At 40.1% G+C, this 14,294-nt stretch overlaps 1 protein-coding gene across 3 annotated transcripts; it reads right to left on the bottom strand.

Annotated features, from left to right (window-relative positions):
* Positions 1-3,244: 3,244 nt before the first annotated feature.
* On the bottom strand, positions 3,245-13,494 carry pitx2 (paired-like homeodomain 2). Of its 3 annotated transcripts, XM_034140828.1 has the most exons (4): positions 13,155-13,494; positions 10,544-10,613; positions 6,021-6,217; positions 3,245-5,173 (listed from the first exon to the last, which is right to left on the bottom strand). In XM_034140828.1, exons 2-4 carry the CDS (start codon positions 10,587-10,589, stop codon positions 4,622-4,624), a joined length of 795 nt encoding a protein of 264 aa, XP_033996719.1. In that variant the 5' UTR covers positions 10,590-10,613; positions 13,155-13,494; the 3' UTR covers positions 3,245-4,621. The 3 variants fall into 3 exon arrangements, with proteins under 3 accessions (XP_033996719.1, XP_033996704.1, XP_033996712.1); XM_034140813.1 differs by lacking the exons at positions 10,544-10,613; positions 13,155-13,494 and adding an exon at positions 6,608-7,012; XM_034140821.1 differs by lacking the exons at positions 10,544-10,613; positions 13,155-13,494 and adding an exon at positions 6,680-7,012.
* Positions 13,495-14,294: the final 800 nt, after the last annotated feature.

The raw sequence follows: 14,294 nt of genomic DNA, 5'->3' as shown, positions 1-14,294 counted from the left end.
TAAGATGGGGTCTTCTATCCAATAAATGCATAGGTCTCTCCAGATCATACCTCACTTCCAATTTCAAGGTCCATGAGATCGTGCTATTGATCTTTTCAGCATGCTTAATGTGTAGAAATTGATTTGGAAGGAGAACATCTCAGATCTGTGTTTTGTTTTCATCCTTCTTTAATAGAACTTCAGAGAGCAGGAAGTGTGTGCGTCATGAAATTCGCCCTGGTTATCTGCTTTCACACGCTCTGGCCAGCCGCCTGCCCTCAAACAGCACCAAGCCTCCAGTATGAGAGGGACTGACACACAACTTCATAAAAGTAGATCCACCCACATCATATGTGCAACAGACACCAGCGATGAGCCTGTGTGAATGTCTCTTTTCGCCTATTCTTCAGCATGCAGACAAAAATGAACACAAGCAAGTCAATGTTCTCACACAAAGCCCGAGACAAATGCATATACTTCTTCACATTTTGCACCGTGCAAACACGTGAATAAAATTGTAGTGTATCAAAAGTCAATAAATGTATTTGGCATCATTTTGCTGACCCACACAGATGTTTTTAAGCTGATGTGAGGTGTTTAGAGCTCAGCTGAGATGGACGGTGGTGCATCTTGTTATGCAGAACTTCTCGGGCCTTAGGTGAGGGTGAGAATGTGTGAGGTCACACCATGTGACCTTTAGCTGAAGCTGCTGGGCCGCCATTGGTCCAGAGCCAAACCCCCAAACCCTCAAGCACCCCCCTCCCCCAGACCCACAGCAGCACTAAGAGCTCAGACAAGTTGTGTGTTTGCAAGTAGACTCTTCTCTGTGGCTATTATCCTACATTTATTCTGAACGCATATAGCGTGTTTAGTAGAATAACATGAAATACACCGCTCAAAGCATATGTTAGAAATAACAGAGCAAGGTGTTTTCTTTAGACATGCAGATCATTAAAAAGCAAATATACCTGCCTGTGTCACTACAGACTGTCTTATAAATGCAATTGTTGCTTAGCAACCTACACATTACTGAATTTCCCTTTTCTATATAAATAAAGTTTGATTTTATTTCTAGTCAGTCAGGATCTTTCCATTTTGAAAGCTGCCTGGTCTTAACCCCTAAGTCCTGCTGTGATTTAATTGTGGCTGTTGATCAGAACCACCCATGCATGCTCTGAAAAATCCGAAATCTGTCTTCATTTCCTATAACCATAACACACAGCTCACACTTTCTGCTGCACATCTTCAGATACAAACACGACCAAATACTAAACTCGTTTTAAAAAAAGCTTGTTTAATATCCTCTTTAGAAGTTAATTCTGGATTTGCATAACGTTTTGAAGAGCACGCATGCAAAACAACACGTTTTCATAGCTGATATATGCAATTATAAATTAGGTCATTATAAATGAAGCTTAAATAATATTCGTGTGTGAATTACATGCAATGACTTACTGTTTACCTGCTAAATTAATTACCCTGCATTTGGTTTTAAAACAATTATTAAGAAGTATCCCACTTTTCGTTAATATTCTGTTCCCCCTTGGTTGAAATGCTGCAATGAAACATGCAAAAAAACGTGTTTATTTTTCATAAGAAATGCAATATTTGATTTCCAGGCCTCATTAGCGTAACATTAGAAAACACGCTCCCTGAAAGCTCGCAGCAGCGTTATTACCAAACTCCCAGCCCGCGCTGCATGCATATTGAGAGACTGTTAATTATTTAGATTGGAGGTGTAGCGATACATGTTTGGATATTTGCACTTGCTCGCTTTCTATTTGAATTCCCACAGGAGAGCTGTGTCTCCTCGGTGTGTTACTCCACATTCGGATTGTTTTCTCTGCTGGCGGAACGAATCTCACATTAAGATGTAGTAGTGTGCTTTAGGTGTCCGAAAACGGAGGCAGGGCAAATATGATTTTAGCTCAAACGGAGATTGTTTGTTAAAATATGAACTACATATTTTTTAAGTTCATTCACTATATTTCTCAGCTAATATTATGCATGGTTATTCATTTTTTCCTGCTTTAAAATGAGTTTGGTTTGACGCATAAATGACACTGCAGCGTCTGAATTTAGAATATTACTTTCAACTAAAAACGTGAGCAGAATTTAAGTAGCCATGGTGTAAAACAAAGCCGATTTTGTGACATTTCTCTGCGAAAATCTATAACATAAGTGAACATGCAGCTGTAAAGCTAAAAAGCATGCTGTTTTCCATGTAAACTGTAATACGCTCTTACCTTGTGCAGGCTGGAGAGAGGCTAAAGGTCTGCTGTCCTGCGCGCCGTTTCAGCCAAATGAACACTTCCCTCCTCTCTTCAGGTCATCCTCTGTTCACATGTTGATTGTGTGGATGTGTATTAGGAATGCAGACTTGCGTATTCGTCTCAGCAGCAGCCGAGACTTATCCCCTGTCAGCTGATTATTGCTCCTCGTCAGCGACTCCATCAAAGGTGACACTTTTTTTTAGCGATAAAGTCTAATTGTGTAGTTAGAGTTCAATAGTTCAGGCTGCAGGATGTGCACTGCAGCTCGGATTTTTTTGTATTCATGGATGTAAAATCCATGAAGAATGCTCTCGTGTTTATTTATTATTTTGTTGCAAAAAACATTTGGACTGATTTATCTACTAATAATAACCTTCCCTTTGGGGATGAATAAAGGCCTCTTTAAGCATGATATTAAATCAGCTCCTTTACCAACGGACAGGTTTTTTTCTTAAATATCATAGTTTATATGGTATTGAATGATTTAATAGAATACCAACAAAGATCAACATTATGAGGATGAAATATTACCGAAACTCACCCGGCAAACCAAAAGGCGTAGGCTACTTTTTTATTTGTGTGTTTTCTTTGGGGATTGTAACGGTGTCTCCTGCTTGTAGCCACGAATCTGCACCCGTCCCCCGCCTGCCCAACATACCTCTTTATCGGTGTGTTTGAGTGTCTGTGCGAGTGTTTGCTTAAGCTTGTAATTCATCGTTGTCCTAGACCGTAGCTTTGCTTTGGCTCATTTGCGCACTATAAAGCATGGCTTCAAAAGTGCCCAATTACAAAGAGAGGGACAATTCAAACGCAAACAGATAGTGTGAGTCAGTAGGCTGCATAAAGATAATTAAAAAGGGAGCAACGCTTGTTATGAACACAACTTCTAAACAATATATGTTTGAGTTATTTATATTTCACACATTGTATAGATCATCTTCATGGATTAATACGAATGTAGTAAAGAATCCAATAATTTATTTAAAGCTGTTTATTGTGAACGTTTCCATAATAATCCCCTTAAGGGAACTACAATCTCTCCTGAGTTCAAACACTGGAAGAAATAACAAACCCTAATGGACTGTTGTCGCCATTGTGTGGTCCCCCTCCTGTTTGTTGATTCCCGTGTTATTTCAAGCCCCAGTGCCCATCTTGGCCGGGCAGGCAGACATGTATTCAGCAGTTAATCTGACGGAGCATCTCGCCAATGTGTATTGGAGCGGCCATTGTTTTCCTCTATAGATTAGCCGCACAAGCACCTCACATAATCGAAAGGCTATAGACAGACTGTCATTGCTTTACACTCCACTAACAGACTACCAACACAAAGATTCAATAACATCAGAATGTTTTTGAACAATATATTTACTTCCATTAAATAAAACACAATAGTTTTTTTGGATGTTGAAAAAAAACAAACATAATTCCGTACCAAATAGTATACACAGAGCAAAAAACCAAATAATTTGTCGCAGGAACATTTTTGATGCTTCTTTTTTTTTTTTTATCCAGAATTGCTATTCTAAGTCGATATTCACACAGACATTAATAATAAATTTATAATATGTTAGAAACACACAACTGGTGCGTTTTAGTATGTACATTCCCTTTTTGTTTGCAAGCAAAACATGATTCCTTTTTAGGTTTTTTTTTTTTTTCACATGCGTTGATAAATTGAACCTGGAGAGGACTGGAGGGTTATAGCGCATTCGCTTCAACAAACAGGAGATGATAATTCAAATATATATACAACCTTTTCAGTCAACAATAAACGTCCAAAATCCACCAGAAAAAAAACCCTTACGAAGAGCTATGAAGAATAAAACAGGCCTTTGGTTTACTGTGGTGCAGTTTGAAGCAGGCCTGGACTCATCAAAGGGGAATAAACCTAAAATCTCCCGTTTCAGTTTTGACTCCGACCTGGAGTTTAACTTGTTTCAGTGGTTCAGTCTTCTAGTGCCCTTTTTTGAAAAATGAAAAAGTAGTTGTAGTAGTCTCTTGTTCCTGTGGCCGGCTGTTTGTGATTACCCACACACTGCAAAAAATGACCCCCATAACAAACCAATAGGTCTTGTAATCACCCTAAAAATCAAATGCTTTCCCCAAAAAATAAACGGATGGAATAGTCTCACTTGTTTCTTTAAGGAGTGTGGGGATGTTCAAGAAACAAGTGGCAACAACTTGATGGAAAAAGTGAGAATAATGCAAGTCACAATCCAACAAGAAAAAATCAAGAAATGTCCTGAAACACGTGTAAAAAGTACAATTATCTCACTGCCAGACTCCCTTTAGAGAAAAACAACACTTATAGCGTCACTACACCTATAATGACTTGCTAAGGGGGTCATTGTTTGCTGTGCAGGTAGGTATTAGACTGGTCTGTCCACGGCGTACTGGCAGGCGCTCAGATTAGCGGCCGGATTCTGCACGTATCCAAAACTCGAGTGCTGCTTGGCTTTCAGTCTCAGGCTGGCCAGGCTGGAGTTACAAGTGTCCCTGTACACATAAGGGGGGGTCGGAGGCGCGTAGGGGCACGCCGAGGTGGGCACCCCCGAGTTGAGGGACGGGTTACTGAGGTTGTTCAAGTTATTCAGGCTGTTGAGGCTGGAGCCCGGCACCCCGGTCACCGCCGAAGGAACCATGCTGGAAGTCATGGAGGATATGGAGTTGGGCGGCGAGAACATGTTCTGCGAGGATAAGGGGTTGACATTCATGGAGTTGAAGAAAGGGAAGCTTTTGGTAGATAAAGACGCCGACGTGAGGCCCTTGGCGGCCCAGTTGTTGTACGTGTAGCTCGGGTACATGTCTTCGTAGGGCTGCATGAGTCCATTGAACTGCGGGCCGAAGCCGCTTTTGCAGAGCTCGGCTTGTTGGTTTCTTTCCCGTTTCCTCCACTTGGCTCGCCGGTTCTTGAACCAAACCTAGAGCGAAAGAAATTAGAGAAGGTTAGAAAAAAAATATTTTTGAAATACTTAATTTACTAGCCTCTATATTTATTGAAATAGCCAATATGAGTTCTACATGTAATTATAATTGTTTTGTTGGTGCTAGTGTTTAATTTAAATCCACACGAAGCGTATATTAGTAAATAATATTATGTCTGTAAATCCTTAAAAATATATGTCTTTGTTTTCCTGTGCAGACAATTCTGCCTTGATTCATTTTTTATCTTCGCAGAATACACACTGGGGTCTCACTGCAACATCCTAATGTGTATTCCTCTGCAGCCTGCACACACTCTGACCTTAATCACACAGCACCAGGGCGACAATCGCAAAATACAAGCTTTGCACCTCTTTCACACGAACAGGAGAACACGACTGGTATCTGCCACCGACAAATGTCAACAACCTTAACTGTTAACCACCTCTTAGCGTGTAATTACACTTAATAGGCAAATAACAATTAATTAGCTGATGTTATATTTTATTATGAAATTACTGAACTGATTCAAATGTGCCCAGAAACACAAATAATTTGAAAATGCTTATTTTGCATTATATGATTAGAATTATATGGACAAAGATATACAATCTAATTAAATCGAGCTCGTACCAGGAGTTTATTTAAACAAGAGTCTGATTATTTGTTTCCCAGCTCAAAACTATGTCCTACATTATTTTCGAGAAAATTCAGCCGTGCGTAAAGTTTGGTGTCAGTGCGTAAAAATAAGGAATCATGTATTGGGAGGTTAACCGGGCACTTGGCACAAATTACCCGAAATTACACACACGGATTGTTTTTATTTGTACCCAAGGGAGTACTCACCCTGACCCGGGCCTCTGTGAGGTTGGTCCACACGGCTATCTCCTCCCTCGTGCTCATGTCCGGGTAGCGATTCCGCTGGAAAGTGGCCTCGAGCTCCTGCAGCTGCTGGCTGGTGAAGTGAGTCCTCTGCCGCCGCTGCCGCTTCTTTTTTGGGTCATCTGAAGAGTCGTCGTTTTTATTTTGGTTCTTTTCTTTTTCTGTCAAGAGGAAATAAATTGATTTAGTCTGGGTCAGGCGGATTATGGCCTGTATGCCATAGAGAGGGGGGAAACAATCCTGAATCCATGACAATGTTGGAGGAAATGCTCTGATGCACAATATAAACTGTTTTCTTTGTTTTTTTTACTTCGCTTCATTTTATTTTATTTGAATTCATAATGTTATATTATTATTTAATAGGCACGGATCATATCTATGCCAGGGTAATTTCAGTTGCACAACAAAAGCTCTCTTTACTTTGCATAACACAGAACTTTTCACACCATGAGACAAGTGTCAAAACTAATTACGTGTTGGTCTAATGACAGCGATAATCGCCTTTTTTGCATGCACAATAAACTCCCTATACGTTGATAAATATGAGCCACCTTTTGTTTGATATCGAGATGACATCTGCGGCGCCTTGCTGCAAACATCTGCCCCCCCCAAGCGGTTCTTACCGACAGACTCCGGACTGGACGTGTCCGACACAGTGTGCACCTCTAACCGGTGTTTAGAGTCCACAGACCGCTGCAGCGGCTGTAAAGTAGAGGCCATCGCCAGAGCCGTGTGGTGCGTGGAGGCAAGTTTATTCCCTGTAAGGTGGTGATGGTCTGTGTTTAAAGGATCCCTCATAGAGTTCATTGGCGGAAGATCGCAAAACTGGCTGTCAAAAGCAGAGTAAGTCCCTCTAGTACAGCAAGGATAAGCGGAAAGTCCGTCTGCGGAATTTGTTCGGTTCTCCAAAAAACGCGCACCAGAACAGTCCCTCTTGCGGTTGAGATAAAACCTTCTTTCTGTTAAAACTGGAAAATGCTTTAAAATAGGCCATTGAGTGCTGCCATACTAGCTCCGGCAGTAAACAGTGGCTACCTCGGCTGACTATCAGAGTGACAAGGACAGGTAGGTGATATTAGATCCAGAGGCATACACTACACTGCTCTCTGTTCATTTCAGCTGCGCCTCTCTCCACAGCTCCACGTCACCGAGTTGCGCCCGCCCCCTCTCTGACAGGCACACGCATGTGGATATGACGGTGTGCCCAACCAACCGGAGCTCGCAGAAACGAGATCTGTGTGCCAATGTGTTTATGCCGGAGCTAGCGCTTATTTTTCATTTCCAAATAAAAGCATGTAAAGAGAGATGGGACGCACGGTGTACCCACGGTGCTCCGTTGCGCAGCAGCCCAAGACCAAATAAAAATGAAAATAACACAGTTTGGCCTCATTTTATGAGATGGGTCCAGTGGCCCAGTAAAACAATGCAGTTCTATTGATACCCAAGATGAGCCGCAGGCTCCGTCACTGCAGTTTACTCTGGGACTCTTTGTGGATAAAGCGAGCCACCGAGCCGATTGTATTGAAAGCCGTATAAAGAAAAGAGGCACACTGAATATCAAACAATAGACTACTAGCACAATGATCCTGTCAAAAGACATGCTGTTTAAAAAATGTCTAAACGGTGCATGGTTATGCCAAACGTTATCATGTAGACCAAGATAACGGTATCGTTACTTGTGTCAGTATTACCGAAAGGCAAACAAATGCATTGAATGTAAGCATTATCTGTATAATCTTCATAATCTTACTTGAATATAAAGTACAACTTTCTGTGATATCCACTTAGGAAAAGCATTGTCATACTACTTGTCAAATGAGACGATCCTCTGGCCCTCCCCAGAGTTGACGTTCAAATACCCATTAAATGAACCCCACCGGAGCGCAGTTACCAGACTCAGGTTGTTGACGGCGGATTACTTTATCTGGGTGCTTAACTGGATCTCTCTCCCCACTTTGCGTTTGGACCCCTCAGTCTTTCCCAGCCAGCACTCCTGTAGTGTTTTTTCTTCTAATCTGATAAGACTCTCATTTGCCTAAGAATTTCTGAAGGAGGACTTTTAATGAGTTTGAGTAGATATGCCAGCACATTTCTTTAACCTATAACTCCCCAAGGATTTAATGCGTAAAGGCAAAGTAAACGCGTCTCATCAAACAAATGCGGGTTTAATTTTCAAGGTGGGAGATTCAATCAATCAAATCAATCACATTTTATTTATACAACCGTATCCCAAATTATAAATTGGTCTTCGGGGACTTTACAATACAGCATGTCCGTAGACCCTTGCAGGGAAAAACCGGTGGATGAGAGAGATATGTCAGCTGCATAACAGGTGATGGAGAGAGGACACGTCCACGCCAATTAGTGCGGTCAATTCCACTGGAAATGAAAAATGACTTTTTCATTTTTCATCTTTCATCTTTTTTCTAATTCCATTTCACGATTGCTTGATTACCCTCCTCACTAACACACTTCCCATCTCCACGTGTCCAGGCGGACGCCCATTCAGCCAGCACATTTGGACTTGGCGCTGTTAAGAAGTTATGGGCTAATCCCGTGAAAGCCCCTGATGTATAAATACCAGCAGACCATAGACAGAATTCAACATACACACAGACACACACATGCACACACGCACAAGCGTATACTCTGCGGTATAGGGACTAGACATTATTAAAACATATGGTAGCCAAAAGCGTCTGAAAGTGCATTATAACCTTGTTTGGAGGACTAAATACTTTGGATTTTAACTCATAATCATCATATGCAATGTTTTTGTCATTATTTGTATAGGTAAACAGTAGGCCTCTCACAACGTTTCTAAAAATTAACCAAAAGGCGTTTTTAAAATGAGTACTTGTATATTAAAATATTATATGGGCTATTTTATTATGAATAATGTTGTGCATTAGATATATTTGATTGTAAAAATAAAACATTTTACATTTCAAAATAAGGCTGTTTGATAAAAAACACAACAATACTAGAACAATATTTTCCTCGTCTTATTTTAAACCTAGCAGCGAACACTGTGTTGCTCCTTTTTTCCTTTACGCCGTATTGTAATACTAAACTTGAAGTGGATTATCGGTTTCCTCTTCATTCCTACCTTCTGAATGCTTTATCTCTCTTCTGTGGATTACTGCGCGCAATAGGCCTCCGCCATTGAGGGCCATTAATTAGCAATTCAGTCAATATAGGGGGAGACGACAAGGCTTTTTACATAGGATTAAGGGGACATCAGATTCCTCCATTAGTATATTCCTCCTCACGGATGGGCTTTCATTATACATTTAGTTTTCCCCGGAGTCAATCCAACAAGCGCTGCATATATTACAGCAAAACATTTGGCGCTGGTGTGTCTATCTGTGAGCATCCCTCCCCTCCATGTAATTCTGTTTTTATTTTAGTTATCCTATTATTCCTAATCGATGGTTGTTCACATTGTGCAGCCGAGGAGCTATGATCATCCTGCCCTCTGCCACATACAGCCCCATCAATGTCGGCTAAATGAAACGGAATGAGACTTATTGGTTATTCGTTTAAGACCCTAACAAGACTTGATGTAATTTCCCTTTCCACATTGGAGAATAATTAATAAATCCCAGACTTTGTCGAGCATGGGATTTAAGCTTTTGTTTAGTCTCTTTTTTTATATTTTTTATTTGTAGTTGTTTCTGGTAATATGATCAAAATATCCACATTGTTTGTCGTTGTGGACAAGCACAGCCTTCCTGTGCCTAATGCAAGTACATGTTTAATTTCATGGTCATATATGACAATATTAATTTTCCAATAACTAACGTGGCTGCAGAGCTGCATCCTGATCAAATAATCGGATGATGCTCTGAAGCTGCAGCTCCACTTTCTACCACCAGGTGTCCCTCTAACACAGCACACACCACGGACTCACACAACTTCTCACACCGACGAGCAAAAGAGGCCAGAATAGTAGGCTACCAATCATTTTGGAACAAACTAGTAACATCCACTACAAAAAGTCCAAATAAAACAGCATGTTATCATCATCTCAGAGTACTGAACTGCGAGTTGAAAATGGGATATTATTTTGTGAGACATTAACGTTATTTTGCCTTTTTAATTTAAGATAGTAAGGTTGTTTTAAGAAACCTCGAAAAACTATTAGCTCACCAAATAGCTACTAAAACAGAACAGCTCAGGTTTTAGGAAGCGTATATCCGTGTTTAGGCCACTTTTGAAAAAATAAAAATAATGATGTTGATGAAAAAATATATTAGCTGTAAATAATAAGTAGCCTACTGTTTGAAAGGCAGCAGACACGTTGACCTTTAGCCTGCATTATTGTCAACAGCACCGTTCTGTGTAAATAGAAAAACATAAAATAAAATACTTGTAGGCCTATGTAAAATGCAAAAGATAATAGATCTATTTTACTAATGACCAAACACGTTTTATTTTTACTTCGATCTGTTGGAATTGTGATGGGTGATGGATCAGATACTCACCTATTTGCGCGCAGGTGGTGGCCAGTTTGCGGCAGTGGGAGTCCATTATGGCAATTTAAGGAAACCGCTTCTGGAACAACAGACAAAAGAGACATAATTAGCCTTTAAGTCTGGTAAACAACCCCGCTGTGTTGGTCACTGACATCCAACTCTACTTCTGCAGTCAATACTTTCTGGAGTCAACAGAAGACTAAAAGGAATAGTGGTGTGCTCAAAGGATAAATATCAGATTACAAGACAAAAGTGATGGTGGTCTTGAGGAAAGATTTCAAATGGATGGAGAGAAAAAAAAATCAGACATTCAACGAGTGTGATAGCAGGCTCAGTAAAGATCATTATAATGAGGTAAATGCTTTACAAATGACATCAAGTTCGGATTTCATTGATGATTTCTTTTTAGTGAGTCTTATTCACATGTCAAAGTCTGTTTTTTTTTGTAAGAATGAGGCAGTGATTCACCTATTTAAAGTTTAATTAACACGAGTCAGGAAATAACTGCCAATATTAGAACATATAGCAGAAAGTGACTTAGTGACTTATCTCTGAATTTTAAAAAAAAGAAGCAAATACAATAATTTGTGTAGGATTTGATTCAGGAAAAATAGGAGTCAAACATTCCTATTTATTGCATGTTATGTATTATTTATTTTTTCCAGCGTCAGATTTATTTTTGTGCAGTCTGAAAATATAAAACCTTCCGTGTTGTGCATGAGCCGGGTCTTGTGTTTTGGTGCAGCCTGCAGAGGAGAATGAAGTGATTCCGCAGTAAAATCACGGGATTACAGTCTGATTGAGATGTCTGTCGGTGGGATATTACAAAATTCATTATCGCAGCCCTCATACTACCTCGATATGAAGTTACACAGATGGGGTTTTATTAGTCCAGGCTCACACTGTTTGTTTATGATAATTCAACTCGGGGGGAATTTGCATGCAGTCATGCTGTTAACCATTTTCCTCAGCTCTTCCCTTCACCTGCTCTACATCCTCTGCGAGCCTTTTTTTCTCCTATTCAGAAGATGCAGATATTGGAGGTTAAGTTTTACTGCGTGTACCGGCACAACCTTTCTTCTCATCCATCCTCTACATCCCCACTGCAAAATGAAATAGTGGGGGTCAGCCTGTAAGGTGTAAGGTTATTGCACGCGGCTCAGTGTTATCTAATCAGTGAGATTTAATGAGGGGCTCCTTCCAATATTTCAGCCTGCTGGCTGCTCCGCGGCCTCTGAAACCACAACCGGTGTTATTTATGCATTTCACTGTATTTTATTATTACTGTGTAAAAAAGAATGGTGTAAAAAAAAAAACTTATTTTCTACATTGATTTATTCCCTATTTATTTCACGTATCTCTTATTTTTGTAAAGGCATGTATTTCGTTAACATGTACATACAACTACCATTTAAAAAGAAAAAAAAAGTTGTCTATATTATGAAATGCATTTACATGTTAGTAAAAAAATCATATGTTGCTAGTTTAAAAACGCATATGGGGCAAATAGACATAATGCACAGCTTTTAACACAGCTTTTAATAGAATTGAGGCCTACAACATTTATAATAACACAATACTTTCAGGAAATGAATCCTCATTATACATATTTAGTGCTGTTTTTTTTACTTTACCACATTGAAGTACAACTATGAGCGTTTTAAAGAAATAGCTGCGTTCATTTCATAATTACTCCTATTAATCCCGTTCTTCCATTCATTCTCACTGCACCGACCTCAGCACCAACAGTTGATGTGAATCAGTGACTCACGTGGCACGAGGCCCAGTGCAGACAGAAAGCTGGCATTGCCTCGCACTGGCTTTACTTCTGAAATTAACACCGTGCAGCATGAGAGAGCAGCCTTTACCGGGAGAAGCTAACCTCCACCATATGGTCCCATATTAATTAAAGAAGCGAGACGGTGAACGTCGCCTCTTTTTTACCCAAATGCTTTTCTTCCTGTAATGCAAAACAATTCAAAGGAGGGTCGAACTCATCTGAACTCATGATACTCCTTTCGATTAACAGGGTTATTTAAACTTTGCTTTAAGAGCTTACTCACCATTTTATTTAGGCCAGTGAAGGAGAGTTAATACTTTTTGTTGTTAGGTTCACCCACACTTTTACGTGCATTTACGCAAACATTATTAATAACTTTAGAGCAACAAACTGAACTGAGACTGAGTCAGGCACGAAATATACTTTCAATTGACATTATTTCGTACAAAATGTTGCTAATCAGAAGATTAAACTACGTGACCATTTTACGAAATGCACAAATGTCTATTTATTTCAGATATTTTTATTTATATTTAACTATTTACTTATGAATTTCACAAACGGTAATAAATACAGTTTTACATGATTCCGTTTATTTTATTTCCGCGCACTCCATCACCGCTAATGATACATCATTATCATCTGGCGACCTGTAAGGCGAACCCTGCCCTCACAGCACTTCATGCTGCTTTCTGTTACAGCCATGGCTTTGAAATTCCGACAGAAACACACCGAGCAGGCAAAACACGAAGTGGAACAAATCCATTCACTTGCATTAACTCACAACTCAGTTTTATTTATTGTAGGCTAGTGCCTCTGCTCCTCCTCTGCTGCACTTACCAGTTGTAGACACCGGTGGGTTTGTCTGTCCCAGCCGTCGGCGTTTTATTCTATATGGAGATAATTCCACCGTCCAAACACACTCGGACACCAGGAATTGTGTTTATAGCGAAAATACAGGAAACTGAGGTCCAGTATAGCTTAAATCTAAGTTTCTGTCCGGAAATGTGAGTCTGGCGTGGATGTGGCTCCCCGCTATGTTATCCAAAAAAAAGACGCAGTGCTACCTTTTAGGATAGTTTCATTTATGCGCATAAATAACCATCTATTTACGGTGCGAGTAGAAATAGCGAAGGAGGTGCTTTCATCCGAGTCTCCCCTTGGTTCGTCCTCTTCTGTCTTCCTTAACTTTTCCCCCCTTGAAAGACGCTCCAGTGGCGCATTTTTTTCCTCCTTCTTTTGAGCTCAGAGGGACCCCGCGTGTGTGTGTGCCTTTTTAAAGGGGTGTGTTTGTGTATGTATGCGCCTGTGTAGTCTAGCAGAGGGCAAACTTGGAGCTTCTCAACTTTCAACAACAATCAAACAAAAATTCCGGATGGCATCTTTAAAAAGCACACGCATGTTAAAGACAAATAAACAAAACACTGATATTCCTGTCAGCCCTCCCCGCTGCGTTTACTGTAACATTACACCATGTGAGGTGCAGGCATGCAACACATATAATGCTTCAATCTACCTCACCGCAATTTGCAACAAGCAACTCAAATGCTTATTATCTAAACTCAGCGTGCGCAAAATAAACAACCTTCATAAACACGAATTCATGACTAAACCCACTTACTGGCAGTTCATTTAAAGAAATGCTGTATTTAAAGTCACAGCTACGGATTCCTATGGCAGGCTATTATGTAATCAGCAAATTAGAGTCCAATTATTGCCCAATTAGCATATTGTTTGCACTAATTTAACACATTTTTAGAAACACAATATTTAGGATATTGAGAGTAAAACAGAAACGTATAGGCTATTTAAATGTCTGCATTATAGGCTCCTCCAGGGCCAGACATAGCCCTATCGTGTTGCGGATTTATGTGCAGATGAAGTGAACAGCTGGCTCGGATGCAAATGTTCTTTATAGATCCGTTTCGTTGGATACAGACTGATTTTCCATTTCGCATTTTAAGTGAGGCGAGCAGACCG

The sequence above is a fragment of the Trematomus bernacchii genome, unplaced genomic scaffold (genome assembly GCF_902827165.1).
Source record: "Trematomus bernacchii unplaced genomic scaffold, fTreBer1.1, whole genome shotgun sequence".
In the NCBI taxonomy this organism is placed as follows: Eukaryota; Metazoa; Chordata; class Actinopteri; order Perciformes; family Nototheniidae; genus Trematomus; species Trematomus bernacchii.
The sequence above is the reverse complement of the archived record's forward strand: the minus strand, read 5'-3'. Positions and strand labels throughout refer to the sequence as shown.

What these genes read in the sequence shown, in the direction of transcription:
- pitx2 (XM_034140813.1), bottom strand. Translation starts at nt 6,863, where the DNA reads ATGAACTCTATGAGGGATCCTTTAAACACAGACCATCACCACCTTACA. An exon ending in ATCTCGATATCAAACAAAAG is followed by an intron (nt 6,218 to 6,607) that starts GTGGCTCATATT and finishes TCCTCTTGACAG; the next exon opens with AAAAAGAAAAGAACCAAAAT. An exon ending in TCACAGAGGCCCGGGTCAGG is followed by an intron (nt 5,174 to 6,020) that starts GTGAGTACTCCC and finishes CTTTCGCTCTAG; the next exon opens with GTTTGGTTCAAGAACCGGCG.